Source organism: Colletotrichum lupini, chromosome 4, assembly GCF_023278565.1.
Source record: "Colletotrichum lupini chromosome 4, complete sequence".
Taxonomy (NCBI): Eukaryota; Fungi; Ascomycota; class Sordariomycetes; order Glomerellales; family Glomerellaceae; genus Colletotrichum; species Colletotrichum lupini.
The window spans coordinates 1,019,404-1,044,614 of NC_064677.1; the positions used below are offsets into that span (position 1 = coordinate 1,019,404).

The window sequence follows — 25,211 nt, forward strand, 5'->3', positions numbered from 1 at the left end:
GTTAGTAATAAGTATATAAACTCCGTAGCGCTATTTTTAATTTTATTAATAATATACTCTAAGTAGTACTTATTTATACTATAGTTAGTATTCTTTAAGCGCTTTATAATATACTAAAACTAGTAATCGAACTTAAAGCTAGTATTATTACTTATAAAAATAGGTACGTTAGGCATTTTCTAAGAGCTATAAGTAATAGGATAGGACGAGGCTAGAGTAGTTTCGTAGCTACTTTACGTTTCTAAGCGTACTAGCCGCTACTCTAGCGCGCCGAGGGTAGTAGTATTCTAAATAGAGCTAGCCTAAGAGCCGTTTTTTAATTACTTTAGCTTTTTAGCTATAGCCGTATTATTAACATAGGCTCGGGTAAGGGCTTCTTTTATAATATAGAGCTCTATAATAATAATACGCATAAGGTCGAGGTTTTCGTAAGTTATTATATATAAGCGCTTAGTATTATTACTTAATTAGCTAATAGCGGACGCTAGGACCTACTCTAATTAGTACTAAGTAATACGCATCTTTAATTACTATTTAATCTATTTAAGCAAGGTCTTTCCGTCGTTTTTAAAGTATAGCTCTTAGATAAGGTCGAGGTCGATATACTACTTAGTATTTTTTTTAAAGAGGATATCGTTACGAATATAAATAAATAAAATAAGCTAGTTAGCTACGTTACTAAGGTATACTAAGCGATCGGCCTAGGTAGTAGAGGGTAAGAAGCGCTCTATTAGCTAGTTAAATAGCATAACTTCTAAATTAATAACTAAGAGCTTAGCGCCTTTATTAAGGCCTACGACGCTTTATTAAGACTTATAAAAGTAATAACTTTATTAAAAGCCGTTAGTATAAAGGGAGACCTAGCCTCTTTAGCTATATCCTCTAACTATTACGTTTAATAAAAGGGGTATATATTCGGGGGATATTAATTATATTATTTATATATAATTAATTTAACTAGCTATCGCTCGGCTTTCTTATGCGCTTTTTCGGTAGGGGTAGTTAGTAGTTAATTAATTAAGATATTATCGTTCTGTCTCTAGAGAATAGTTAATTAAGTAACGTTAAGTAGTATTATAAAAGGGAACTCGAGGTAGGTTAGAACGCTGCTATATTAAACTAATTAACTAAAGACTTAACGTAAAGAGGGAAAAAATAGAATAGTAGGTAGAAGCTGGCAGGCTGGCCCTTTAGGCCCAGCGGTCTAGCTCGTCACGTAACTACTAGGAGCTCAGCCTCGTAGCCTGAGGCTGAGCCACAGGGCCCACAGGGCCCTGGTGCCCACTGCCGTGATAGTAAGATCTTCCTTATCTTCCGAATTTCTTATAAGGGATATATATTTTAGGCCGCTACTTTAGCTACTGTTACTAAGTTCCGTACCCCTAGATCTACTCTTATATATAATAAAGAATTAGTTAAACTAACAAGGGCTAGTTTTACTATCTACTACCCTCGACTTTTTATATTATTTATATAATTTAGTACGCTCCTTTTTGGAATAGTTACTTAACTAATATCTATCCTTTTGATAAATATAGTATTACTTCTTTTATTACTTTACTTATAAATTAAATCTTTACTTATTTAATAAATCTAGGCCTCTTTATTAGTAATTACCGTATTTAGCCTCTTTTCCTTTTTTATTATACGTTTAATCGACCTAATATTATTAATAAGGGCCGTCGTACGCTTAGAAATAGGTTTAGTACGGTATTCTCGCTTTAATATTAAAGCTAAATCTTAGCCTCGAGTAGAGCGTTTCGTAATTTTTAGGTACTTAGTATAATATTATTTTTACTTTTAATATACGCTAAATTATAGTATAAAAATATCTAACTTTTTACTCGTTTATCCCCTTATTTAGCTAGGTTTTCGCTAGCTTATTAATTTAATTAATAAGCTCTTTAAAGATCTCTATTTATAATTTACCCTCTATTATCCTAACTATAAATATATAAAAAATCGCTCGTAGCTTAGATAAGAGCTTTAGGTTCTTATCGTAAGTCTCGAAGCGGCTTTAGATTACGTTAATTATATTAAAAAGGTCGTTTTAATTAAGATTACGCACCGCTTTATAGTAATAATCAGAGGCTTTACTTACGAGTACGATATTAATTACCAAATAGTACTAATATTCCCTAATTCCGACTTTTTTATAATAATCGTAAAATATTATTAAGGTTTTTTATAAGACCTTATACTTCCCCCCAGAGTATAATTTCTCTTTTAAAAAGATCTTTTTAAAATCTATAAATTACCTCGTATTTACTACTAGATTTTTAGTATTTATATACGATCCCTACGTCGCTACGTATTATTAATAACTTCGGGTCGTCTGCCTCCTTTTTTATTAGCTAATCGGCGCCGAATTTCGTATTAATAATAATAACGAGTTATAAATCGAAATAAGTAGAATTATCGATTATCGTACTTCTAGTACTATATTTTGCCCCGGTATATCCTTTTATAATAACAAATTTCTGTTAGTAATTATAGGGAGGAAATCTAGGTCGTTTACCCTTTTTTTAAATTTATTAAAGTAATTATACGCTCTATCGACCTATACTTAGTTCTATAATACGAATTCCTCCTCTATAATTATCGCTATTAATATTTCGTATAGCTCTTATAATTATAATTATACTAATAATACCCCTCGCCCGTAAAAAAATCTATTAACTACTTTTATAATTCCTAAGCTTATGCTCGCGAACTATTTATCTAGTTAATAACTAAGGTCGTTTATAATTTCGTAAAATAAGGGTTACCCCTATAGCCCCTTTTTCTTGTAAACCTTAGTTAAATAGATTAATACTGCGTTAATTTACTTATTATTAAGCTAATTTATAATTCTATATATTTACGTCCCCTAATAGTCCGGGTTAATATTTACCTACTTATAAAAGATTAGGATTCTATTTAAGATCGTATTTCGTTCTCTTCTTTTTTACCCTAACTTACTAAGGGTCGTACTCTAGCTTATACCCGTATTAATAATTACTAATATATTTAATCTTAACGAGGATATATTTAATCCGCGCGCTAGTTATAATAAATCCGTACTTTTACTACTTAACGAATTTATTAAAGTCTAAGAGATTCCCGCTTCCTCTTACTATCTCGCTACTACTCTCGTTTTTATTATTTTTAGCAATTACTACTACCTTTCTAAATCGCTAACTATTATACTTACTAAAATCCTCCTTTTTATTTAGTATAAAAGGGTAGGTTTTAGTAGTTCTTTTTAATAATAATAATAATAGACGTTTATATTACTATAAGAAAATATAGTAATTAGTCTCGGGATTTTTATTAGTTATTAATTTCCGCTATTTTATATATTTCTAGCTTCCTAAGCCTTATACTTTTTATAATTTTTAAATAGCTTTTTTAGTTAATTTCTTAAAATTAATAATCTCGCGCCAGGAGCTAGTATAAAAAAGAAGTCTTTTAGCGGCCCTCTAGAGGATTCTTTTTTTTTCCTCTTAAATCCTCGTCTTTTTAGCCTTTTTTTAAGCTAATAATAACTCTAACGGGAGGTCGTAGGACTACTTTAGGGTAGCTACTTTTTTCCTAAGTTAATATCCGAGATCTATAATACTCTTAACTTAATATTATTAGGACTTTTAAATCCCTTTTTCCTTTATTAAACCGTCCCCTATATAGTATTCCTAAGTAATACCCGGGGGGTAGTTAAGGGAGCTATAAAGAGGTTATTTAAATCGCGGGCTTAAGGTCGTACTTATAAGATCTTTATAATAATAGACTTTTTTATATATTATAGATCTCTTAGCTTAATAACTCCTATAGGGTTACCTTCGTTACTAAGTAAAAATATTTATATTTAAAAATCCCCTTTTTTAATTACGTAATACTCTTTTATATTATATTATTAAGCGCGTTCGTTACGCTAATTAATTAGGTAAGTAGTTATTACGTAGGTATTTCCTTTTACTAATTTAACTAGTTAATTTCTAATTACGGGCTAGCTATAGAAAAGTCGTTTAGTAAAAAAGCTACTCGGGGTAATAGTAAAAGGCTAGTTACTTAAGTAGTTCCGTTAATTAACGTAGTTTAATATAATAAACGTCGACCTCTCGTAAGTAGTAAAGGGCTATGATTACTTAATTCCGTATAGTATTTAAGAATCGCCTCTTTTTTTATCTATTTTTATAAAGTTAATTAGTACGAATTTCCTATCCCGTGCGGTATTAAGAAGTCGTCTCTTCTACGTAACGAAATACCTTACCGATTTATAATAATAGAATTTAATTACTAATTAATATTAATATCCCTATTATAAGGTAGTTAGTTCGAACCGTAGTTAATAAAGAGATTAATTAAATTATATAAATATCTGCGTAGTAGGTATAAAAAGGAGGTTCTAACCGTAGGTTAGGCTGGCTATGATAATCGTAAATAGGGCCCCCAATTGGCCCCTGCGCAGTCGGCTGTATGCCGCGGTCGAATTAGACTTCCAATCCGACAACTGCATAGAAGTTCCCTGGAGAGACTCCCGCCCGAATTACTTATGGAAATTTGCAAAAGCCTAGACAACGTATGTTCTACAGATTCGCGTCACTTCGGGAAACCCCTCAAAAGTCTTGCGTCACTCTGTCGAGCATCGAAGCTTTTGCACGCTATTGGAACAGCTGTGCTCTATCAGCGATTTCAATTTCGGATCAGCAGAGAGGAACCCAGCTTGAGAAGACTGATACAATTTGTATTGACGACCCGGCGGAATTCTCTCCTGGCTGGGTATGTGAGAGACCTGACTCTTGAGATACATAATGCAGACTATCTGAGCTACCGCCGAACGACTGTCCACGAATCATCAAGAAACCTAGACTTGGAACTTGTATCGTTGGCACCCACGCTTCGAATGCTCCGGTATTCCACCTCGACCTTGCAGTTCGCCATTATTCTAGCGCAGTACCTTATCATACGGCTGACACAACTGAGAAGACTATCAATGAGGTCTCATTGTCCTAGCTCAACGCAAATAGTAGGTAATTGGGCCTATCTTAGGACAAATGGACGACCAGGGAGCTTGCCACTTTTACGAATCGTGGCAATCCAAGCAATGGAAGCACCCGCAGTATCCCAAAAATGGAGCTCTAGTATTCTACAAGCTCTTTGTCAAATCGCGCCAAACATCACCTATTTGGATACTGAGCTGGTTATACCGTTGCCAACATCTATCGACATGGCAAACGCAACCTTTCACCTGCGCAACGTTGAATATCTCAATCTAAACGGGACAGAGATAGGATCTGAGATGCTGTCTTCATTGGTCAATTCCTGTGGACCACTGAAAGGTTTCAAGTATCGACCAGCCACCTGGAACATGTATGGATGGCGTCCTCGGACGCGAGAAACTGCCGATATCACCGCTGGGTCGGTACTAGATGCACTCAGACCTCACGCAAATACGTTAGAGTCTTTGGAACTAAACATTATGGAAAAGGTCTTCCGTTCAGGCCGTCGGGAGCAGCTGGAATCCATGCGACATTTCGAAAGTCTCACATACTTGGGACTGGATAGCTTCTGCTACGACGGGCGACAGTCCCTAGGCAACATTCTCCCAGGCAGACTGGAGACTATAGAAATCACATGCATGCATGAAACGATGCATGAAGATGTCTTGGAGCTGGCGCGTTTAGCTAATTGGCTTCCCAACCTCCACACGGTTAATTTATATCCTTGGCCCAATAGCACGAGCTGCCCTACGAGTATTCTCAAAATCTCGACCATTGCTGAGCAATTTCGACAAAGAAACGTCGTATTCTCATTCTCTCACGGAACCTACCTCAATCGTGCATCCAAATGGGGGTGTGCCTGGTTTCTAAACCGCTTGGCCCCGTGGTACCCTCCCCACGGACAGCTTGAGACAACAGCTTAGCTAGAAAACGATTATCTGTTTGGGAAGCACTGATGGAGCATAGCCCCGCTTCATAACTGCCGAGCCGAATCAATATGATGATTTATCTACAATGGACTAATCACTTTGTCCTCATCATCCATGGCATAGACTATACACAATTATTGAGGCAACATTGGTCCTAAATGGTATTGGTAGTTGGGTAATCGTGATGAAATGGTTGAGCTGATAATTGATAGAAACTATGGCCCAATACAACTTGTTCATAGTAATTGAGATTTAATTGCAACAAGATCTTCATGTGAAATCACAAATAGGGGCTGATGAAATCAGCAGAGAAGTGTATGTTGAGCTCCAAACGACCAGAATCGCAAATCCAACCCTTTCCGCTCACCTACTTCATGAAAACTTTCAATCACGGAAATACCACCAAAGGGCCTCGAACCATCTTTTCAGAGGTGACCATTGACACACAGCTTGCAGTTGTTTGACTAGAGAGTTTGTAAGCCTTCTGACTGAACCGAGAACGATCGAGATAACTAACAGCTGACAAAATGGTGGCTACAACAGCGGCTGAGCATTTGGAATCTTCCTTCACATCTGTTTTCAGATTCCAGATTAGCAATTGGCAAGAAGGATTGTTTCTCGCTGTTGTTATTGTTTCACCCTGAGTACCTGGTTAAGGTGCTGTCGGAGGCGTGAATCCGAGTTAAAGAGGGGCGACATCACGATGGAAATGCTTACCGAGTCCGCGAGCAGCGATCGCCCACATGCAGGTGACACCACCTGGGGTAACAGATCCAAGGCAGCCTTAGCAGGTGTCAGTAAAGGACAGGAAATGTAAGACGAGGGACTCTCTTACTAAAAAAGCGACGCCAGCCACAGTGCATGAACGGCACGTTGCTCCTCTTGTCGAGATCTCTGTTCTCAAGGTCCAAATCGGTGTCTAGCAGAGTTGTCAGCTTTGTACTCTTCAAAGGATCTCTTCCATCACCAAAACTTCATTCCAATTTGAAATGACGATACCTTTGAAGTAAGCCTCGAGGGCAGTTTTCCAATCATCAGGGAGGTCCTTCGGGATCTCAATGTTCTCAGCAGCTCTCAGGGCCAAAGCACCTTCCGCAGAAGGCAACTCAGCTGGGATGGCCAGAGCCAGGGGTGCCAAAACAAGGCAGGCGATGAAGGAGCTGAAATGCATTTTAAAAAGTTTGACTTGAAGAAGATTCAAATACTTTGGTGATGAGATTGTGGGAAAGGTTGTTGTCGATGTCGAAAAGTGTTCACGAGGAAACGAGGCTACTGGTGCTATTTATATTAAATCTTTGATATATCACGATACTTGCAAGCTCAAGACAACTGATATGTAGTATGTTCTACCACTATTGGGAATGTATGGCTGGTTGTCATCATGTCGCTGCTCCATGGGCCCCGACGTCTGCACTGAACTGATTCATCACGAGATGCTTCCTTGCCACGCGCATTACAGTCCACTCCTTATTGGTCAACAACGCTCGTTCGTTCTATTGAGCTTGTTGTGGAACTTCCAAGAGAGTTTATCGGAAAATAAAAAGCTTCTCACATTTAATTTCATTCCAGAATTAGGTAAATCAGTGTGTAGCTAGCCAGTTGACATGTCGGCGAGTCAAGATGCAGCCGAACATCCGAGCCGCAACTGACTCCTTGACGATCCATGCACGAACTCAAAAAGTCAAAGACGGATGAACTATGGCCTGGGCTTTGTACTGTCCACTCAGAATCTCTCAATAACTCCACGAGGACTTGCTGTCATCAAACTCTGTCATATTTATCGGCTGCTCGGGATTCAGCCATATGAGTAGAGAAGAATTAGCCATAGTCTTCACGATGACTGAGTTTGGGATCGTTGTGAAGCAACGCAACAACGTGGATACTGGCGAGAATCTCATAAGATGTTGGGCAATCAAAGAGAATACGAGTTTGGATTTGAACTCGGAGAAGACAATTGTGTTCGTGGAGTTGCGCTTACGATTTGTCAAGCAATGATCATGAGTGTCATGAACAGATTGCATACAACATTGCATAAGACCTGCGTATATAACGCCCAGAAAGCTCCCAACGAAAACAAAAATATTGTCCATAACAGCAGAAAGCTACCACCGCACACTCCCAACTCCAAGCTTTACTCAAGATTTCTCTTAACCCCCCTACCTTACACAACAAAGTCACAATGGCACACTTCAGCCGCCCCGTTCTTCTCATCCTCACCACTCTCTTCCTCTTCTACGGCTTCAGCACCGCCTTCCCATCTCTCGCGGGGGCTCTCGAGCCCCGTTGCTGGCGCAAAGCCTGCGATCACTGCGAGCGTGTCACTGTCACCATCGATCACCCGGGCTCCTGCAACAGCGTCAACCGCGATAATCTCAAGGCAGCCATCGACAGCACCTTCGTCAACTATGCCGGCAATTGCAGAGGCGAGGAGGCCGGCTTCAGCAATCAGGCGATTGCTGGCATCCAGGGAATCGGTTGCAGAGTTACTGTCAACTTCCCTCGTGGCAACAAGGGTGTCGACTGGGGTGGTTTGATCGGTTCCAACCTGGTTGGAACGGGAAGCTGGGCTGTCTCTGGCACCTCTACCGATGGCAGTGTGCACTGCGCCGGTTCCTGCCAGTGGTAGTTACATCGACATGACGATATTTCGATATCAGCACTCAGAAATTGGCTCTTAGGGCGAAGGTACCAAGGATCATACATACAGCAAAAAGATGAGATCTGGCTGGGTGGTCAAGGCCAAGTTTCGCAGCTCAATATGTGTCACGAGATATGGATGTGGTTAATTCTGCCCACATTGAGTGGGCCCGCTTTTTGTAACAGTTATGAGCCCAGCTCCTATCCGCTATTACCACAATAGTTAAAGTGCCGCATTATCTACAGGTCGTGTACCTAAAAGCGAAAAACGACCGTTCGAGTCTCCGTATAAGTAGGTTTTTCTAGCTAGTCTACTAAGTCGACCCACCCCCTTTTGGCCACCCCCCCCTTTTGGCCACCCCATCAAAACATAATATTAAAACATCGCCACTAACTATACTTAATTAATTAACTATCTTCTACTACTATAATAATACAGTTATTATTCTCCCTAAGTAATTCGACCCCTACGAGTCGACTAGGACTAACTAAACGGTCGCTAGAGTCTTCCTAAGCTCTCTATATATCCTAGATATTCGCGAACTTAGTATTTAGGTCTATTAGTATACTCTTCTTTTTCTACGGCCTTAATCGGTTAACTTTAGCTTCTAAAACTCGAATATAGTACTAAAATATTACTAAATAATAGGCCTGCTCGCTAAATACCTTTTTTACCTTTTTAAATAGTAGTCGTTAAGTATTATAGTCTAGACTAAGCTCTATAAATAACTTTAACTAATTATAGAGCTCGCTAGCCTTCTTAGGTATTAACTAGTTAATAATAAACGCTACTAATACCTAGTTAATAGCTTTTTTAATATTACTAGTTATTTACCTAGTATCTACGGTCTTTTTAATTAGTATAACTAAGTTAGGTAGGACTATTAGATTAGTAAGTAGTCTGGCCATATTAAGGGGATATAGTCCAGTTACTTTCTACCTACTTCGTATATTTAACGACGTTAGACTAACTAAACGAGCTTTCTAATAGTAGCTTAAGAAGTACCGCTTTTTAATAATAGTAGAATTATTTACTATATCCTCCTTACTAAGCTCCTTCCTATACTTAGACTTAATAAGTTTAAAAATAGCTATATTTAACGGCTAGAGGACATAGGAAGTATATAGTAATAAGAATAGTAAGTAAACGTTATTTCTATAGTATTCTTATATAAATTCTATTGTTATATAACTCCTATAGTTATCTAGAACTAATAGTCGAGGCTTATTAAGTATACTAAGCCCCCTAAGGGGGGGGGTCTTAGTCTATAATAAGAACACTATTTTTAACTACTTAAGGGCAGTCTTATCGGTCGTCTAGCTATTATTTATTATTATAAACTCCTAATTAGTATAAGGGTTAAGTTTAAGTAGAAACCATTACTATTATACCGACTTTCCCTTATATATAATTAGTAGTTTAATAGCTTAACTATTAGTAAAGATATACTCGATTATAAATACCTAAGTACGCGAACTAAGCTCTTTTTTTCGTACTACTATAGTCTCTACTTTACCTAAAACTAGGCTATTAAATCCCTTATCCTCTAGGATACTAGTCTTATTTATATTATACCTATTAGCCTATTTAATATTACTAATCTCTAGTATATTAAGTAATTTAAACTATAACTTAATTATATTAGTAATAGCCCTATTTAGATACCTCGAATCGATAGTACGACTTCTCTAGACCTTAATTAATAAGTTCTTCCTTAAGAAAGCGTCTATCTATCTCTTTTTAAGAGGATTTATATCCCCTTAGGATCTTAAAACTTACTTAGCGAATTCTATAAGCTATTTATAAGTTAGTATAACGCCCAAATTATACTAAATACGAACCTATTAAGCTAGCTAGTCTTCTTACTATAGAGGAAGCCTCTAGAGGTCTACGAATACTATTATTCTCGTCTAGTGGCCTCTTTTATAGTTATAAAGAGTTAACTTTAGAACTCCGAACTTAATCGAGGCCCGATTAACTAAGAGACCTCTTCTAATAGCCTTAAGAGCCCGAACAACTTTATTTTCAGTATACGAGATTATTATATATCGATAAATAAGTATATAAAAAAGAATTGCATTTGGACGATTTTTATAATTATTGTGGTAGTTTAAAAATCGTGGGTAGGGTTTTAATGCGGTGGCTGGGATGGAGAAATGGGGTGGCCAAAAGGGGGGGGTGGCCAAAAGGGGGTGGGTCGACTTACTTGCGGGGCTAAAGTGTAGTATAAATACTAAGCTTTTCTAACTAATCTACTACTTATGGGGCTAAGGCTATAATCTATAGGGCTAAGGCGCAGTATAAACGCCTATTACACGGATAACGGCTCTAGGCGTCTGGGGGGTATATTACGAGATATAGATATGGTTAATGCTGCCCACATTGAGTGGGCCCGCTTTTTGTGACAATATGGCCGGATATATTTCGCTTATCTTCAATGTGCAACTTACTGCACCATCTTTTGTCAGATTATTATCTAGTCTTATCATCTCAAAATAATTAGATGTACGAAATGTTCCGAACCACAATCATTGAGACAAGGTTGCTGTATCATGGAGCGATTGCTATGACTTTGACTCCCCCGTAGCCCGACAGAGCTGAAAAGGAACATATTACAATGTGATACTACGTTTCTATATTACATGACCTGATAATTAGGCCAGACGCCGAGACCAGACTAATTGACGTTATTGTGGACCAGCCACTCTGCCCCCTACAGCTTGTTGGCCCAAGTCTCCGCATCCCGCGGACTGCCCATCACTCTTGGCTGCTGACATGCCAAGCAGGAGCTGAATACCATGTCAGCCTTGAGAATCGTTGCGCAAGCGAGTGCGAAGTTACAGCCGCAAAGGATGCCGCTACCTGTAATCTTTGGGTAGTTGAAAAACTGCAAGGTTCCCAAGAAATAGTTATGTACAAGATGCCTTCTTTCTCCGGGTTTCAGAAAGACTTGATACAACGTTACAATCTAGCTAGCTGTAACATCGCACTCTGCAAGTCTTCATCTCTACTTCAACATATTTTTTTTTCGCAGTTGAAACGGCCAAGTATTCGGAAACGAGAGCTTTCGCAAAGTTCCAAGAATTAAGGCCGTTATTCTCCAGTTAATCCATGTTTGAGTAGCGACATGCAAGCTAGCATAGTCAGTGAAGGCAAGAGAGTGGCTTCTCAAGCGGCCGCCAGCTTACTCCAGAGCGTTTTGAAGGAGCGAGATAAGGTCGTTGTAAGAACTGGAGGTAATAGCGGTGAGAAAAAGCATGGCCTGGTGGAAGAAATCGCCCAAGCGGCCGCAACAGGTATCGGCACTATCTCCGAGGCCTTACATCACAGAAAAGAGAAGAAGTCTAGAGCTCTCCATCTAGACGAGACTTCAGTTCATCCAGGCAGTATCAGCAACTCAGAATCGAGACCCACACATCTTGACAAAGGGATGAGAAAAGCGAACTCCACGGAATTTGAAGCAGCAACGCCCATATCAACTTCGCCACCTGCTAGAGACACAGATGAGCTTGCATTGGCTTTTATCAAACGACATCCATTGGACATTACTGGGAGTTCTGAGGACAGGCAGAGACTCTCTCTGCCAGTCCTCATACCTCAGAGACGGCCCGAGAAGCGAGCTCGGGGTTTCATACGAGCCTACGCTCCCATGATGGCCGACGTTGATATCAATCAAGATACTTTACTGGACTTCATCGATACTTTTAATAAGTCACTCGAACCCAACCCTTGGATCAGCGCCGTCAATTTGGCGGGGTTTGCAGGGGAAGCGCTGCCCGATCCGGCATCGCTGCTCTTCGGATTCGCCGTCGAGGCTGCCACAAAGGCTATCATGGAGGGACAAAGTCTCTTTTGCTCCAACAAGTTCTTGAACTGCGTCAACGTAGAGTTCTTCATTCCGCGAGGGTTAGTCTGCCTCGTCGTCACATGGCAGCCCGGCAATTACAGCGGCCAATTCGCAACCAACTTTGAGGAAGAAGTGGATTTGCCCCAGGCCAGGCCTGATTTAAGGCAGGAAATCGCAAATGTTGCCGCAGGAAATGAGAAGCCCTTAGAGGGCTGGCGAGAGTTGAAGACACAGATGTACGACTTGATGAAGCCCACTCGTGGCGACTTCAGCTGGCCTGAGCCGGCGCCTCTTATCTTCCCGGACTTCGAGGGCACCCCCGGAAAAGCTGATGTTGAAGCAAAAAAGAAGAATGCTTGGGACAGAATCGAAGACTGGATCAACGACCACTCAGACAAACGCGCTCAAGCTAGCTGGATCGACGACAACAAGGATTACGCGGGTATGAACTTGATGCCACAGCCAAGATTCAAGTCACGATACGCTGATCCGAATCACCAAGCATCTAGCGGAGATCTTGTCTCCCTGATCACAGCAGGCCGGTGGAGGCTTGCTAAGAACAGTAAGGCTGAATCCAGCAAACAGCCAGAGAAGATGGCAGATACGAATTGTCATAAAGAGAAAGAGGTGCAGGAGGGCGGCAAGAAGTACAAAACGCAGAATACAACAGAAGAAAGAAAGAAAAGCCTGCTGGGAGCGGGGCGAGAGAAGAAGGATCATGGCGAGACGGGAGAAATGGCAAATCGCCAGGAAAGGAACCGGGAGACTATGAGCCCGAATGGTCACAAACAAGAAGGGGGCAGCGCAAACGATATCTGGAAAGACAATGCAACGAAGACAGAAGACGAATGCAGAACTGGCGAGATTGAAGATGGCCGGGCAAGTGCAGGCGCGGAGAAAGGCCGGGCCAAGGAAGTGAAAAAGAAAGGTGGTTCTTCAAGCAAGTCTGTTAATGTCTTCAAGGGTCTATTCCAAAAGGTAAGCATAAGCATGGAAAACACCTCATCGCCGCGGAGTCTGAATGCTAATCGCGCGCTAAAGGACGTACTTTACCTGGCCATCCTTAATCTTCCGTCCCAACAGGAAACGACTGATGATACAATTGGCCCGCCTTAAATCGAGCATCTTGCAAACCAGCAGATATCTCAAACCTGGTTGTCCCAAACGAATGGCTGAGACATGCGTCAACAGGGCTATGCAACACGTAGATGCGCGCTTGGAACTTAGCCGCCAACACCTCCCTCGATTCCTAGAACGACGTTTTGACTAGGCAACCACGGAATACATCTTGAGCTCTTCAGCTTCCCATGGATAGGGCTAGCCTATCTTGGCTGAGGCATGATACGATTGGGGGCAGGGGATTGATTTGATCCACACAGCTGCATTTGGCGACCTGGAACCAACAAGATCTCAGATCCGGCGGCTAAGTAGGGCTCAGTCTGGCGTTGGACATCCCCATCCAAATGTAGCTTCAACTGAGTAACTCCGATTCTTTGATGTTTCATACCCCTCAGTAATTCTCAAGTGCCTGACCTCATATTAAAGGCTCACACTCCCAATTCCCCTCGACAGTCATCGTTCCTGTTCATCATTTCAACGCATCTAGATCCCCATATCAGCAAGATCTCACACTGAAGCTTAATTCTTCCAACCTCATATCATCTGAACTTTGCTCAATCTCCAATCTCACTGAGCTCAGAGCCTCCATAAGCCGTTTCACATGGAGGTCCTCGGCACTTCTCTCCCCCAAAGTCGACTGAAGACTCCCGATGTATCTGATGATGCATCGGGAAAAAGTTCGATAGACTCAACGCCTACGACCTCAACTCTTAATTACCTTCGCCAGAATGATGTTTTTGATTTGTTATGGTTAGCTTTTGACAGCAAACAAGCTGTTCATGGCATTTTCAATGGTTGGCGTGCTCTTTCCCATTTGAATCTATCACCATCGCCAATACTGACGTAATTGAGTAGTCCAAGGCGCCGTGGCTGCTGGAAAAGCCGAGTTTGTTGTATTCGCTTGGCAAAACCTCATGATGGAGGATCATCTGAGGGATGTCATTGAGCACCGTACATGGCAATTATGCAAGGAAAATCAAATTCCCACGTTGTTTGTTAATAGCATGTACTTCCTGGGTCATGCTTGTGGTTTTGATTATTCTATCCGTGCTGTAGCCGTTACTTTCCAGGAAGGCAGCGAGCTGACAGAGGAGATCATGGACATGAAGAAGAGGATTCAAAGGCTCAGGCAGATTCCCGACGACCCCGAAGCTGAAGACCGCCCGTGTGCCGGTGTTCTCGACAGGAAGCCGAGCGACTTCGAGGCTGAAGAAACTATTTGCATCGAAAATCTCGGTAGCAAGCCCGAAGGTCTCGGGACTGAAATACCAGTTTCGGCTGATGTCCTTGAAAGTAAGCCGGGCAACCTCAAGGCTATACAGCCCATGCTGGCTGATAGCATTGGGATTCCAGTTGAAACATCTGAGATTGCACAATCTTCGCGGGCTGACAGCTTCGGGAGCACCTCAAGTGTATCAAGCACGTCAGACTCGTCTGACGACTTCGATTTTTTGGGGTCCAGCCGCGTTGATAGCTTCGGAAGTCAATCGAGCATATCTGACGGCTCCGTTGCTGGAGATCCCACTTGTGCTGAGAGTACGGAAGATGAATGATGAGTTCATATTGGCGTATCCCTGTGTCACAAAAAGCGGGCCCACTCAATGTGGGCAGTATTAACCACATCCATATCTCGTGACATACCCCCCAGACGCCTAGAGCTATCATCCGTATAATAGGTATCTACACTGCGCCTCAGCCCTAAAAGTAGCAGACTAGTTAAAAATAAGTATTTATACTACGCCTTAGCCCCGAAAGTAGCAGACTAGTTAAAAAACCCTACCTATACGGAGACTCGAACGGTCGCCTCTCGCTTTTTAGGTACACGACCTGTAGATAATATAGCACTTAACTATTATAGTAATAGTAAATAGGAGCTAGGCTCATAACTGTCACAAAAAGCGGGCCCACTCAATGTGGGTAGCATTAACCGTAAACACAGGTAAACTGACCTGTGGCCCCCCCGGTTACCTAACCTGACTATAGGAAAAAGGACGTGACCTAATTAATTTTCTAATTAGCTAGTTTAATTACCGTGGGACTAGCTAAGCGGATTTTTAATTAGCTAGAAAATCCTTAGCTAAGCACAGACTACTTTTACTAATTATGACTTATATTACTAATTATATACCTCTTACCCTACTATATAAGTAGCTCCTATTATGCCCTTATTAGCTTCGTATCCTATTTATTACTTATCTATATTAAGCCCTCTATAAAGAGGGTTATTAGTCTACCTTTTCGCTCCCTAATTAATTTATAACCGGTTCCGAATTAATTCTACTTATTATAGTCTCCTATAAGTATTTAGTAAGTTATATTTTCTAGAAGTATTTCGTAATTATTTCTAAACTAGTTTAGAACTAATTTTAAATAGGAAGCGTATTAGGACTATTATTAAGGTATTCTTAGCCCTAAGGGTGATCCTATTTACTATAAGAACCTGCCCCTTTTTAAGTATAATAAGGTATATAATTAAGAACTAGTTTAGGACTAGTTTAGAACTAATTTAGAATTATTTAGGATAATAAGATTAAGCTTATACTTAATAAGGTATATTATAGATTCTTAGTTAATAATAAAAAGGTTATTTATATAACTATAAGTAATTCTTAAGTAATTTAGAACTAATTTTAAATTAATTCTAAATTCCTAGGAAACTTAATTTACTTCTAAAGGTAATCTTTGCGCTTATATTTATAAATATAAGGTTAATAGTATCTTAATACGTATTAAGAGCCGTAAAATAGGTACTAACTCTATTAATATAAATAATAAGGCTTTAAGTAAGTAGTTTAGAACTATTTTAGAATTAGTTAAGAACTAGTTTAGAATTAGTTAATTAATTATTTATTTAGCTTTTTATAATAAGCTAGAGAAGGTCTATAAGAATTATAAAGTCCGCGGCCCCCTCTTTACTCTTTTTAAAAAAAAAAAGGCTAGATCTCTTATTCCCCTCTTAGAGGTCCCTATATATAATAAGGGAGATAAGGAAGTTATAAGTAATTCTAAAGTAATTCTTAGCCTATTTTAAACTAATTCTTACTTTTTACTTAGCCTAATATAGCTACTATACGTCGTATTATTAATATAAATATTAAGTTTAAATATACCTCTTATAGTTTTTAAAAAAAGTATAAGTTACTTTAGAACTAGTTTAGAACTAATTATAAACTAATTCTAAACTATTTAGCCTACCCCCCCTCTTAGCTTAATAGTTTTTACTAGCTTTAGCAGAAGTTCTCTTAAGTTAAAGAAGAGGTAGAAAAAGAAGAGGTTATTACCTCTTTTTTTAAGGATATTTCTATTTAGGAAAATCCTATTATAATTAATTCTAATAATACTATAAATAAAGATAAAGATAATAATATAGAAGATATTAAGGTTAAGGGTAATATTAAGGCTAAGGATAAAGATAATAATAAGTAATTTAGAACTAGTTCGGTATCGTTTTAAGAATAGTTCGGAATTAGTTTAGTAATTTATACTTTCGTCTTTTCAAAAAATACCTATCATAAGTAGTTTCTTAGTATTAATTTAGTACTAATATAGAACGGATTCAAAACTACTTCTATATTTTATTGTTATATTATAAAATTAAAGTTTTGATATATAACCAAAATTAGTTTACTTTCTATTTTATCTTAATTAAAATATAAACTTTATATATAATATATATATTTATAATCTTTATTTTAATTAAGTAAGTTTTAAAATAAGACTAATATAATAAAGAATATTTTAATAATAAGTAATATTTATATATCTATTTATATTATTATTAAAGAATAATATATTATTCTATAGAAAATTACTATTATTTACTCTTTATTAATATTATTAAATATAAAATTCTTATGTTAAAATATAGGTATTATTTATAGTTATATTATTATTAAATATATATTTACTTATTTAAATTAGTATTATTTCCTTTATCTTTTAGAATATCTTACGAAATATAATATAATTAAAATTATAATTATTATATTTATTATTTATATTTTTATTATTATATATATTTATATATATATGCTACTTTTACTAACTACTCGGGCAGGTCTTAATATCGATTATATAGTATTAATATATATATATATATATATATTTATCTATCTTTATTATTATTATAAAACCCATTTATTATTATAAGTAATTATATATTATTTATATAATACTATTTACTTTATATTGAATAATACTTAATAATATAAGTAATTAAAATAATAAAAATAAAAATATAATAATATATAGGTCTTAATTTCTTTATAATATTATAAACTAAATAGTTTTAAATAATAATATTAGAATATTATTTAAATCGTAATACGTATACTAAATACTAAATCTAATATATATTAAAATAATATTAAATTATTTAAAACTTAAAAACATAACTAAAGTAATAATTCTATTATATTATATTATTATTTAATTATCTTTATTAAGTATATTAATAAAAAGTATTATAAGCGAAATATTTAATATATAATTATAAAATATATTATATTATTAAATAACTATAACTTTATTAAATATATATAATATATATAATATATATAATATATATAATATATATAATATATATAATATATATATTATATATTTAAACTTTAGTTTTTAGGTTTTATATTATATTATTATTGAGAATTATTATAAAATAAAGAGGAATAGGGTCTAAAGTGATTCGGAATCGATTCTAAACTATTTTTAAAGTCTTTACTATAGTTCTTATAACCGTAATCTCCTTTCCTTAAGCTCTAATCGGCTTATTTCTAAACGTAGCTCCCTTTTTTAAATATCTAATAAAGTATAACGCCTAGTAATATCCTTATTTTAACTTTAAATAACCTTACTTCGTAAATTTATTATAGATATGCGACGTAAATCTTAACGAATAATACTAAAAGAAGTTACTTAAGAAAGACCTCGTAATCTATTTAGAAGGAGTTTTAAAGGGCTTAGGGATAGATTTTATACTTTTTATTATAATTACGACCGATTCCGAGACCTTAACCGGCTATGTAAACTTATATTAAAAGGTACTAAGCTTAAAAAATTACGAGGTAATAATTTAATAAATTACTAATAAGCCCCTATATCTTATTTATATAGAGCTAGTTCTCGTTATTCTAAACGACATTAACGTTTTGCTCCTAAACTAGTTTAGAATTAGTTCTAAATTTAGTTATAAATAGTTCTAAGGGGTTTATACTTAAATAACTAGCTAAGGTATAATATCTTTTAATAATAAATATATCCCGCTAAGTAAGGCGAATATCTAATTTTAAAAAAAGGGTATTTTACTTAAGAAGGTATCTATTATATTCCCTAGATCTAAATATAATAATTAGTTCTAAATTAGTTCTAAAAGGATTCTAACCTATTTCTAAATATAAACTAATAACGGGACGAAACGATTACTCTATATATACGAAGCTTAATAGAGGGCTTTTATAGTATTAGTATAAGTATAAAACTTATCTTAATCCTTAAGAGGTATTTATAAATAGGTCTAGTTAAGTCTAGTTATAATATTCCTCTAGGATTTATATTAAGCCTAAGGTGAGATCGATAGATTACCTAGTATTAATTCCGAATTAGTTATAAACCTCTTCTAAATAAGTTCTAAATTACTTTACCTCGTAGTTAACTATATAATAAAAAGTAGTCCTCTTTTAATTAATAGAGTAAAATACTCCTTATTTAATTCTATTTTAAGTTTAGGGAGCGATCTTTTAGAACGTATTTCTTAATATTATAGTAGAAGTGGACTAAGTAAAATTAAATATATCTTTTAACTTACTATTCCTAGGGGCGATATTATGGATCGTAATTAAGAGATAAATATTAACCGAACCCTTTTTAAATTAGTTCTAAACCGATTCCGAACCTTATATAAAAGGATTTTATAAACTTACTTATTAAGTTCTTATAATCTTAATTAATAGTAATACTTAATAACCCCTAGTTATGTTTAGAAAGATATTTTTATTGGATAATATACCTAAAACGCTTTTTAAGAATTTAAAAAATAAGTTAGTATATCCTTTAGTATATCTTAGTACTCTTTATATTTATAAAGACTTAGAGGAGTAGAATAGCTATTTAAAAAGTTAGTAAATAGTTTAGAAATATTTTAAAATAGATTTAGAATCGCTTTAGAACCTTTTTAGGAAACTTCGTTATACTAGCCTTAAATAACCTTAACTTTATTATAGCCCTTAATATACTTATAATTCGTATCTAATTAGAAAGTCGAAAAGGCATTCTTTTTCTAAAGTTCAGCTTGCTCTGGATAGAAAGTAATACAAATATAATTATACCTATTATTATCAAAATATTAAATATACTAAAAAGAAGTTAAAATAGATTCGGAGTCGATTTGGAAATAGTTCTTAACGCTTTATAAAATACTTACGTTAATATAATAACGGGCTTGTATATATTAATACTCGTTCTATATAGCTAAGCGAGATGACCTAGTTAGAAAATAAAGAGCTTCTTATATTTATATAATATTTATAAGCTAATTAGTATTACTAAGGGTACCGCAAATCTCTATAATAGTCTAACTATGGAATTTATTATAGAGCTTAGTAAGCTCCTTTAATTATAAGAATATATCTAAAAGTAGTTAGGAACTAATTCTGAATATATTCGGAACGTTTTTCTTACTTAATCCGCTTCTTAATTAACTAATCTTTTTTATAATATTCCGAAGTTCTAAATAAATACTCTTAGGTATTTGGGTAGGCGGTAGAGGGGGGTGCTTATAAGTACTATAAGAAGTTAAAATAATTACTAGTCTTATAGTAATATTAACTAGTACCTAATAGTTCCATTTTACTAAACATAATATTTAGAGAATTTCTTCTAGGATAACATAATTTGTATTTAAATTGTATTAGAATCACTTCGGAATATATTTAGAATAAATTTAGAACTAGCTTATTATAATATCGTAATTTCTGCCTATTACTCGTAAAAAGGTAACACTTATCTCCTCTTATTATATTAACCTCTTCTCCTTATAATATAGAGCGTATTAAAAGTAAATAGGCTTAGTATTTAATCGGAGGAAATTTAATATAATAGTTTTCGCTATTACTATATAGACTTTTATAAATACACTATATAGTAAGTAATTAAGTACTAGGAATGTACTAAAGAGATTCGGAATTAGTTCTAAATAGGTTGCGAATCGGTTTAGGATAATATATATATATTATATTAGTTATTAATAACCTCTATATTATAATTTTTATAGAATGGGGTATAAGAAGTACTTGTTTCGAATTATCTAAGCTATGCCTTTATTTACTTATAAAAATAATTAATAAGGACTACTTCTAAACTAGTTCGGAATCGATTTAGAAAACTTATATAATTACTCTTTTTTTTAGTAATATCCTATAAATACGTTTACGTATAGAAGTAATATTTTTAGCTATATCTTTTATAACTTAAGTATAGTTCTAATAAAGTAAAGTTTAGTTAAAATATAAACACGCTTTACTACTAGTATAATAATACGTAAAGCGTTTATAAACTTAATTTTATAAAAAAGCGGATATAGTAGTTTTTAGAGGTACTAAACGAGTATTATTATATTAAAACTATTAAGTTCGGAATTAGTTTAGAAATAGTTTAGAACGACCTTAGAAAGTATTATATACCGTTCCCTATAGCGCTTTAATATCCTTTAGATATAAACTACGTATATTAATATAATATATAATACCTTCTTTACTTATCTTTAAATACTATATTAATTAATTATAATATATAATTTTTTATACTATAGTTCGGTAATTATTTCGTTAGTTCTAATACCCGCTTATAATAACTTCGGTAGAGATTAAAGTAGGTAATACTTTAAAAGTTTTATTAAAAAGGTTCTAAACCTATTTAAAATAGGTTTAGAAATAGTTTAGGAAAAGTCTTACTTTTTCTTATTTAAATAGACTACTACTTTTATAGAATTCTTAGAATATATTAAGATTATCTCGTACTTATTAATTAAAGTAATAAGGGTTAAAAAGTAGTATTAATAATTTAAGTTTAGGGAAAATACCCGCATCGTTTAGTAAATTTATTAAAGCTATTCTAAATAGGTTCTAAATCGGTCCTAAACCGATTCGGAACTATTTTAGTATAATTATAATTTCTATCCGAGGTATATAGGAGGAGAAGTTGAAAAAATTCTATTCTGGTATGTGGCCCGTGACCTGACCTATGGTGCACGGACAAAAAGTTGAAAATATGTGGGGTGGTCAGCTAACCCCCCCCCCCCCCCCACAGGTCAGTTTACCTGTGTTCACCATTAACCACATCCATATCTCGTGACACCCTGTTTGTTGGGCAATTGAGAATTGTCTGTGTTGATCGACAGTGCGGTGGCTGCACGCTTCGATTGCTTTTGGTCGATCAAGACGATGTAAACGGAGACGCTTGATCCCATCGTTTTCTCACGAATTACATGTTCGTTTCTTACCTGAGTATATTCAAGACTATGATGTGAGTTGCGAAGGTGACGTTCTCGACATGCAGGCCACAATGCCCCGTTTAGTCCGCTATAGCAATCCCTGGCTCGCTTGCACGAGTGGAGTCGTCTTGACTCAAACCCCATTCAATTTGCTTGAAACAACCTTCTCCCGAAGGCTCGTATACCACGAACATTGGACAACACCCTCCAAATTCATATTCGAGAACTTATGATATGCTCTATTGCCCATGAAAATTCCTAATCATGCAACTCTCGGGTGAATTGTCGGGGTTCTTGTGCCGGAAGGGCGCAGGATCGTCCGGCCGCCCGTTGACCGGTCACCCGAGCTGACATGGCGATCACAGGCACAGCCGACGCATCCCACGGGAACCTGAAGAAGCTTAACCGGTGATTTTATATCCTTTGCCAACGGCGACTGGTGCAAAATCCAGTCCTGCTTTACCGCCAAATAGGCAAGTGCCGACAACTCCTTTACGATACGACGTAGCAATGCATGGTTGCGGGGGCTAGGTGCAACCTTCGGCCTGATGTGCCATTAAGTTCGGACGACCATCGTTCCCACCCCGGTTCAAAATGACCCTGTTCAGTTCGTGTTTACCCTGAGGCTTTTGGTTGGAAACCCCGTTTGAGAATGAAAGTGCCCTCCAATATCCCTATGTCGTTCGCCGTGAGAGCCGTCTAAGTTTAGCGGCCCTCGGATCGTCATGTCATGGGGGGCCCCTGCGTCGGAGTTTTTCGCCTCTTTCCAAAAGCGATGTTTCCAGTCCCTGGCAGTGGGTGGAAAAATTGACGGTGTGGAGGTGAGTTCATCTATCTCGAGGGTTTGGCGGGGCTTTGACAGGGAACGTGAAGCCGAGCTAGCAATAGACATCAGCCGACTGCCATCAACTTGAAGCTTGGTTGAAGAGGTATTTGACCAAGCCCGTTTCCCGCCCGTTCGTCTGGTCTCTTAGTCGAAGGAGCTTCATCGCCCATCTCAAGCGCGAACAAGTCTTCAGTCTCTCTTTGAAAAAAATGGTCTGGTTCAACCAAGCCGCCCTCTTCCTGGGCAGCGCGCTGCTGGTGGCAGATGTGCTCCCCGTCGGGGCCGTCCGTACCATAATCCCTAAGACGAGCTTCGACTCCCAATCCAACTTCGACGCCGACTGGAACTACCTCTACCCCTGGGGCACCGACCACAACGGCGGCGCTCGCATGACAAAGGACAACGTCAAATTCAGCGGCGGCACGTTGACCATTACAGCCAACAAGGTCAGCGGGCAGCCTCAAGCGACGCACGGCGGGCAAAAGATCAACATCAACTACCTCAGCGGAGCGATTCATGCAAAGGAGCACTTCAACGTCTCGCGCGGGGGCGGGTACGACTTTAGCGCCGAGATCAAGGCGACGACGACAAAGGGCACGTGGCCCGCCTTCTGGCTGACGGCCGTCCAGGGGTGGCCGCCAGAAATCGACATGGCGGAGTGGAAGGGCAGCGGCAAGGTCAGCTTCAACACGTTCAACACGAGCTCCATCGTCGCCGCGAAGGACGTGACGTACCCCAGCCCGGGCAACTTCCACTCGTTCAAGTGCGAGACGAGGGACTTGAACGGCAAGGACGTGCAGGCCAAGTTCTACATGGATGGCAACCTCATCACGACGCAGGTGGGCGCCGGGTATTTTGGGAAGCCTATGTACTTGTGAGTAAAAGCTTGGCTTCTAAGCGTGAAGTTTAACAGATTGCTGACGCGAGGGGTGAACAGGATCATCAACTTGCAAATGGAGGGTTCCTCCGGTTCGCCCGGCCCAACGAGCAGTAAGCTTTCCCTGCCAATTTATCCGCGAACTCAAATGGCTGACAACCCCACCACAGACACGGAATATCAAGTCCGAAACCTCGAGGTACTGAGTTACAATCCTTGAAATGACGGCATGAATGATTCGAGCGAAGCGGCATAGTTTATGAGCACATTTTGCTCTCTACCTTTCCTGTATCTATTTCCATACCAAGGAGCACACTCCAAGTACATATCTCTGCCATAGTAAATACCATGGATGGCACTGTCAAATGCAGGATTGAGTGACGTGAAGTTATATACCCGCCTGTGGTAATAGCTGTGGCTTGCTTGATTGTACATGTATCTACGGCTGTCAGATCGTAGATGTCAGTCCCATGAGTGAATATTTGGCTTGCTTAGCTACGATGCTTGGCAATTTTCTCTGCTGCGATGAGCAAAAGATCCCGGTGATGGTGTACATGCCTTAAGTCTTGCAACTTGAATCGGTCAAGGCCATGTAACTAAAATCTCTAATACTTGTCACTTCCGTGGGTGAGAGGCCGTCCGTCAGCGGCCAGGAGCATCGCTTGCTGATGAAATTTGTCCTGTGCTCAAGATATCAGGATATTGACATATTGACGAGTGGAGTAGGAGGAGTAGGAAGAGGATAGCCGGTTGTGGATTGGCCACCCTCCTAGTGATTCTGCTTTCGTCGACGATTTTCCAGTGTACTTGAAGAGGTCTTACGTCCTTTGAACATAACCTTCTGTTTGAGTCAAGTCTTTCATACGCTTGCTCAAATATCTATGTTGCATGGCTGAGGGACTGGCCAACTACATATTAATCTGGATGCGGTTTCTACCTCAGGTCGTCATTTCCCCTATCGCGCATTCAGCTGTTAGACTTGTGGGGATACTTACCTGCGAGAGCGTCTCCTCTCTGTGTCAAAACAAGTCAACAGCAACTCTAGGTTTCTGCGTTTCTACCACCTGAGATGGCCGGCCTTGGCTTGATTATATTTGCATTCCGATACGTTGGGGATTGCGCTACATGGCGAACTTGAGGATTCTTTGAACTATGATTCTCAATAATGATCACTTAATGCTTTGAAAGATTTACTGTCAAACCAAGGACCCTTTGATTGAGCTGCGACAAAGCCAATCCGTGATCTGCTCCTTAATACCGAAGCCTTCCACCCTTCAGTACCGCTAATAAGGGCCCCTTCAATAGACGCAAGATAAGCAGAATCCAGGCTTCCTTGTGAGCATTCAATGATCTATGTGATTACCTCTTCATTGTGAAAGCTTTTGGATTTTCAAACATTCGAAGATTTCTCCGTCAAATCCTAAGAAGCTCTTTCCTGGCTAGCAAGGTAAGGTACCTCCCTCACTTCATTCAAAGGAAGGAAGCGCTGAAAGACGCAATGGCAGGAGCGA

The 25,211-nt window shown here is 37.7% G+C and overlaps 5 protein-coding genes across 5 annotated transcripts; 4 read left to right on the forward strand and 1 right to left on the reverse strand.

Annotated features, from left to right (window-relative positions):
- Positions 1 to 4,560: 4,560 nt before the first annotated feature.
- CLUP02_07415 (uncharacterized protein) lies at positions 4,561 to 6,164 on the forward strand (the record flags this gene model as incomplete). The annotated part of the gene is made up of 4 exons (XM_049286410.1): positions 4,561 to 4,758; positions 4,784 to 5,832; positions 6,032 to 6,069; positions 6,121 to 6,164. The coding sequence occupies 4 exons, from the start codon at positions 4,561 to 4,563 to the stop codon at positions 6,162 to 6,164; spliced, it is 1,329 nt and encodes a 442-aa protein (XP_049143553.1).
- Positions 6,165 to 6,333: 169 nt separating this feature from the next.
- CLUP02_07416 (uncharacterized protein) lies at positions 6,334 to 7,079 on the reverse strand (the record flags this gene model as incomplete). The annotated part of the gene is made up of 5 exons (XM_049286411.1): positions 6,334 to 6,372; positions 6,426 to 6,481; positions 6,626 to 6,667; positions 6,744 to 6,827; positions 6,908 to 7,079. The coding sequence occupies 5 exons, from the start codon at positions 7,077 to 7,079 to the stop codon at positions 6,334 to 6,336; spliced, it is 393 nt and encodes a 130-aa protein (XP_049143554.1).
- A 1,008-nt stretch (positions 7,080 to 8,087) lies between these two features.
- On the forward strand, positions 8,088 to 8,534 carry CLUP02_07417 (uncharacterized protein; the record flags this gene model as incomplete). Its single annotated transcript, XM_049286412.1, has 1 exon — positions 8,088 to 8,534. One exon carries the CDS (start codon positions 8,088 to 8,090, stop codon positions 8,532 to 8,534), a length of 447 nt encoding a protein of 148 aa, XP_049143555.1.
- Positions 8,535 to 10,955: 2,421 nt separating this feature from the next.
- On the forward strand, positions 10,956 to 15,065 carry CLUP02_07418 (uncharacterized protein; the record flags this gene model as incomplete). Its single annotated transcript, XM_049286413.1, has 9 exons — positions 10,956 to 11,009; positions 11,083 to 11,129; positions 11,205 to 11,278; positions 11,333 to 11,440; positions 11,690 to 13,371; positions 13,585 to 13,597; positions 13,939 to 14,119; positions 14,191 to 14,306; positions 14,368 to 15,065. The coding sequence occupies 9 exons, from the start codon at positions 10,956 to 10,958 to the stop codon at positions 15,063 to 15,065; spliced, it is 2,973 nt and encodes a 990-aa protein (XP_049143556.1).
- Positions 15,066 to 22,349: 7,284 nt separating this feature from the next.
- Positions 22,350 to 23,920, forward strand: CLUP02_07419 (glycoside hydrolase family 16; the record flags this gene model as incomplete). The annotated part of the gene is made up of 4 exons (XM_049286414.1): positions 22,350 to 22,405; positions 22,972 to 23,697; positions 23,761 to 23,813; positions 23,871 to 23,920. 4 exons carry the CDS (start codon positions 22,350 to 22,352, stop codon positions 23,918 to 23,920), a joined length of 885 nt encoding a protein of 294 aa, XP_049143557.1.
- Positions 23,921 to 25,211: the final 1,291 nt, after the last annotated feature.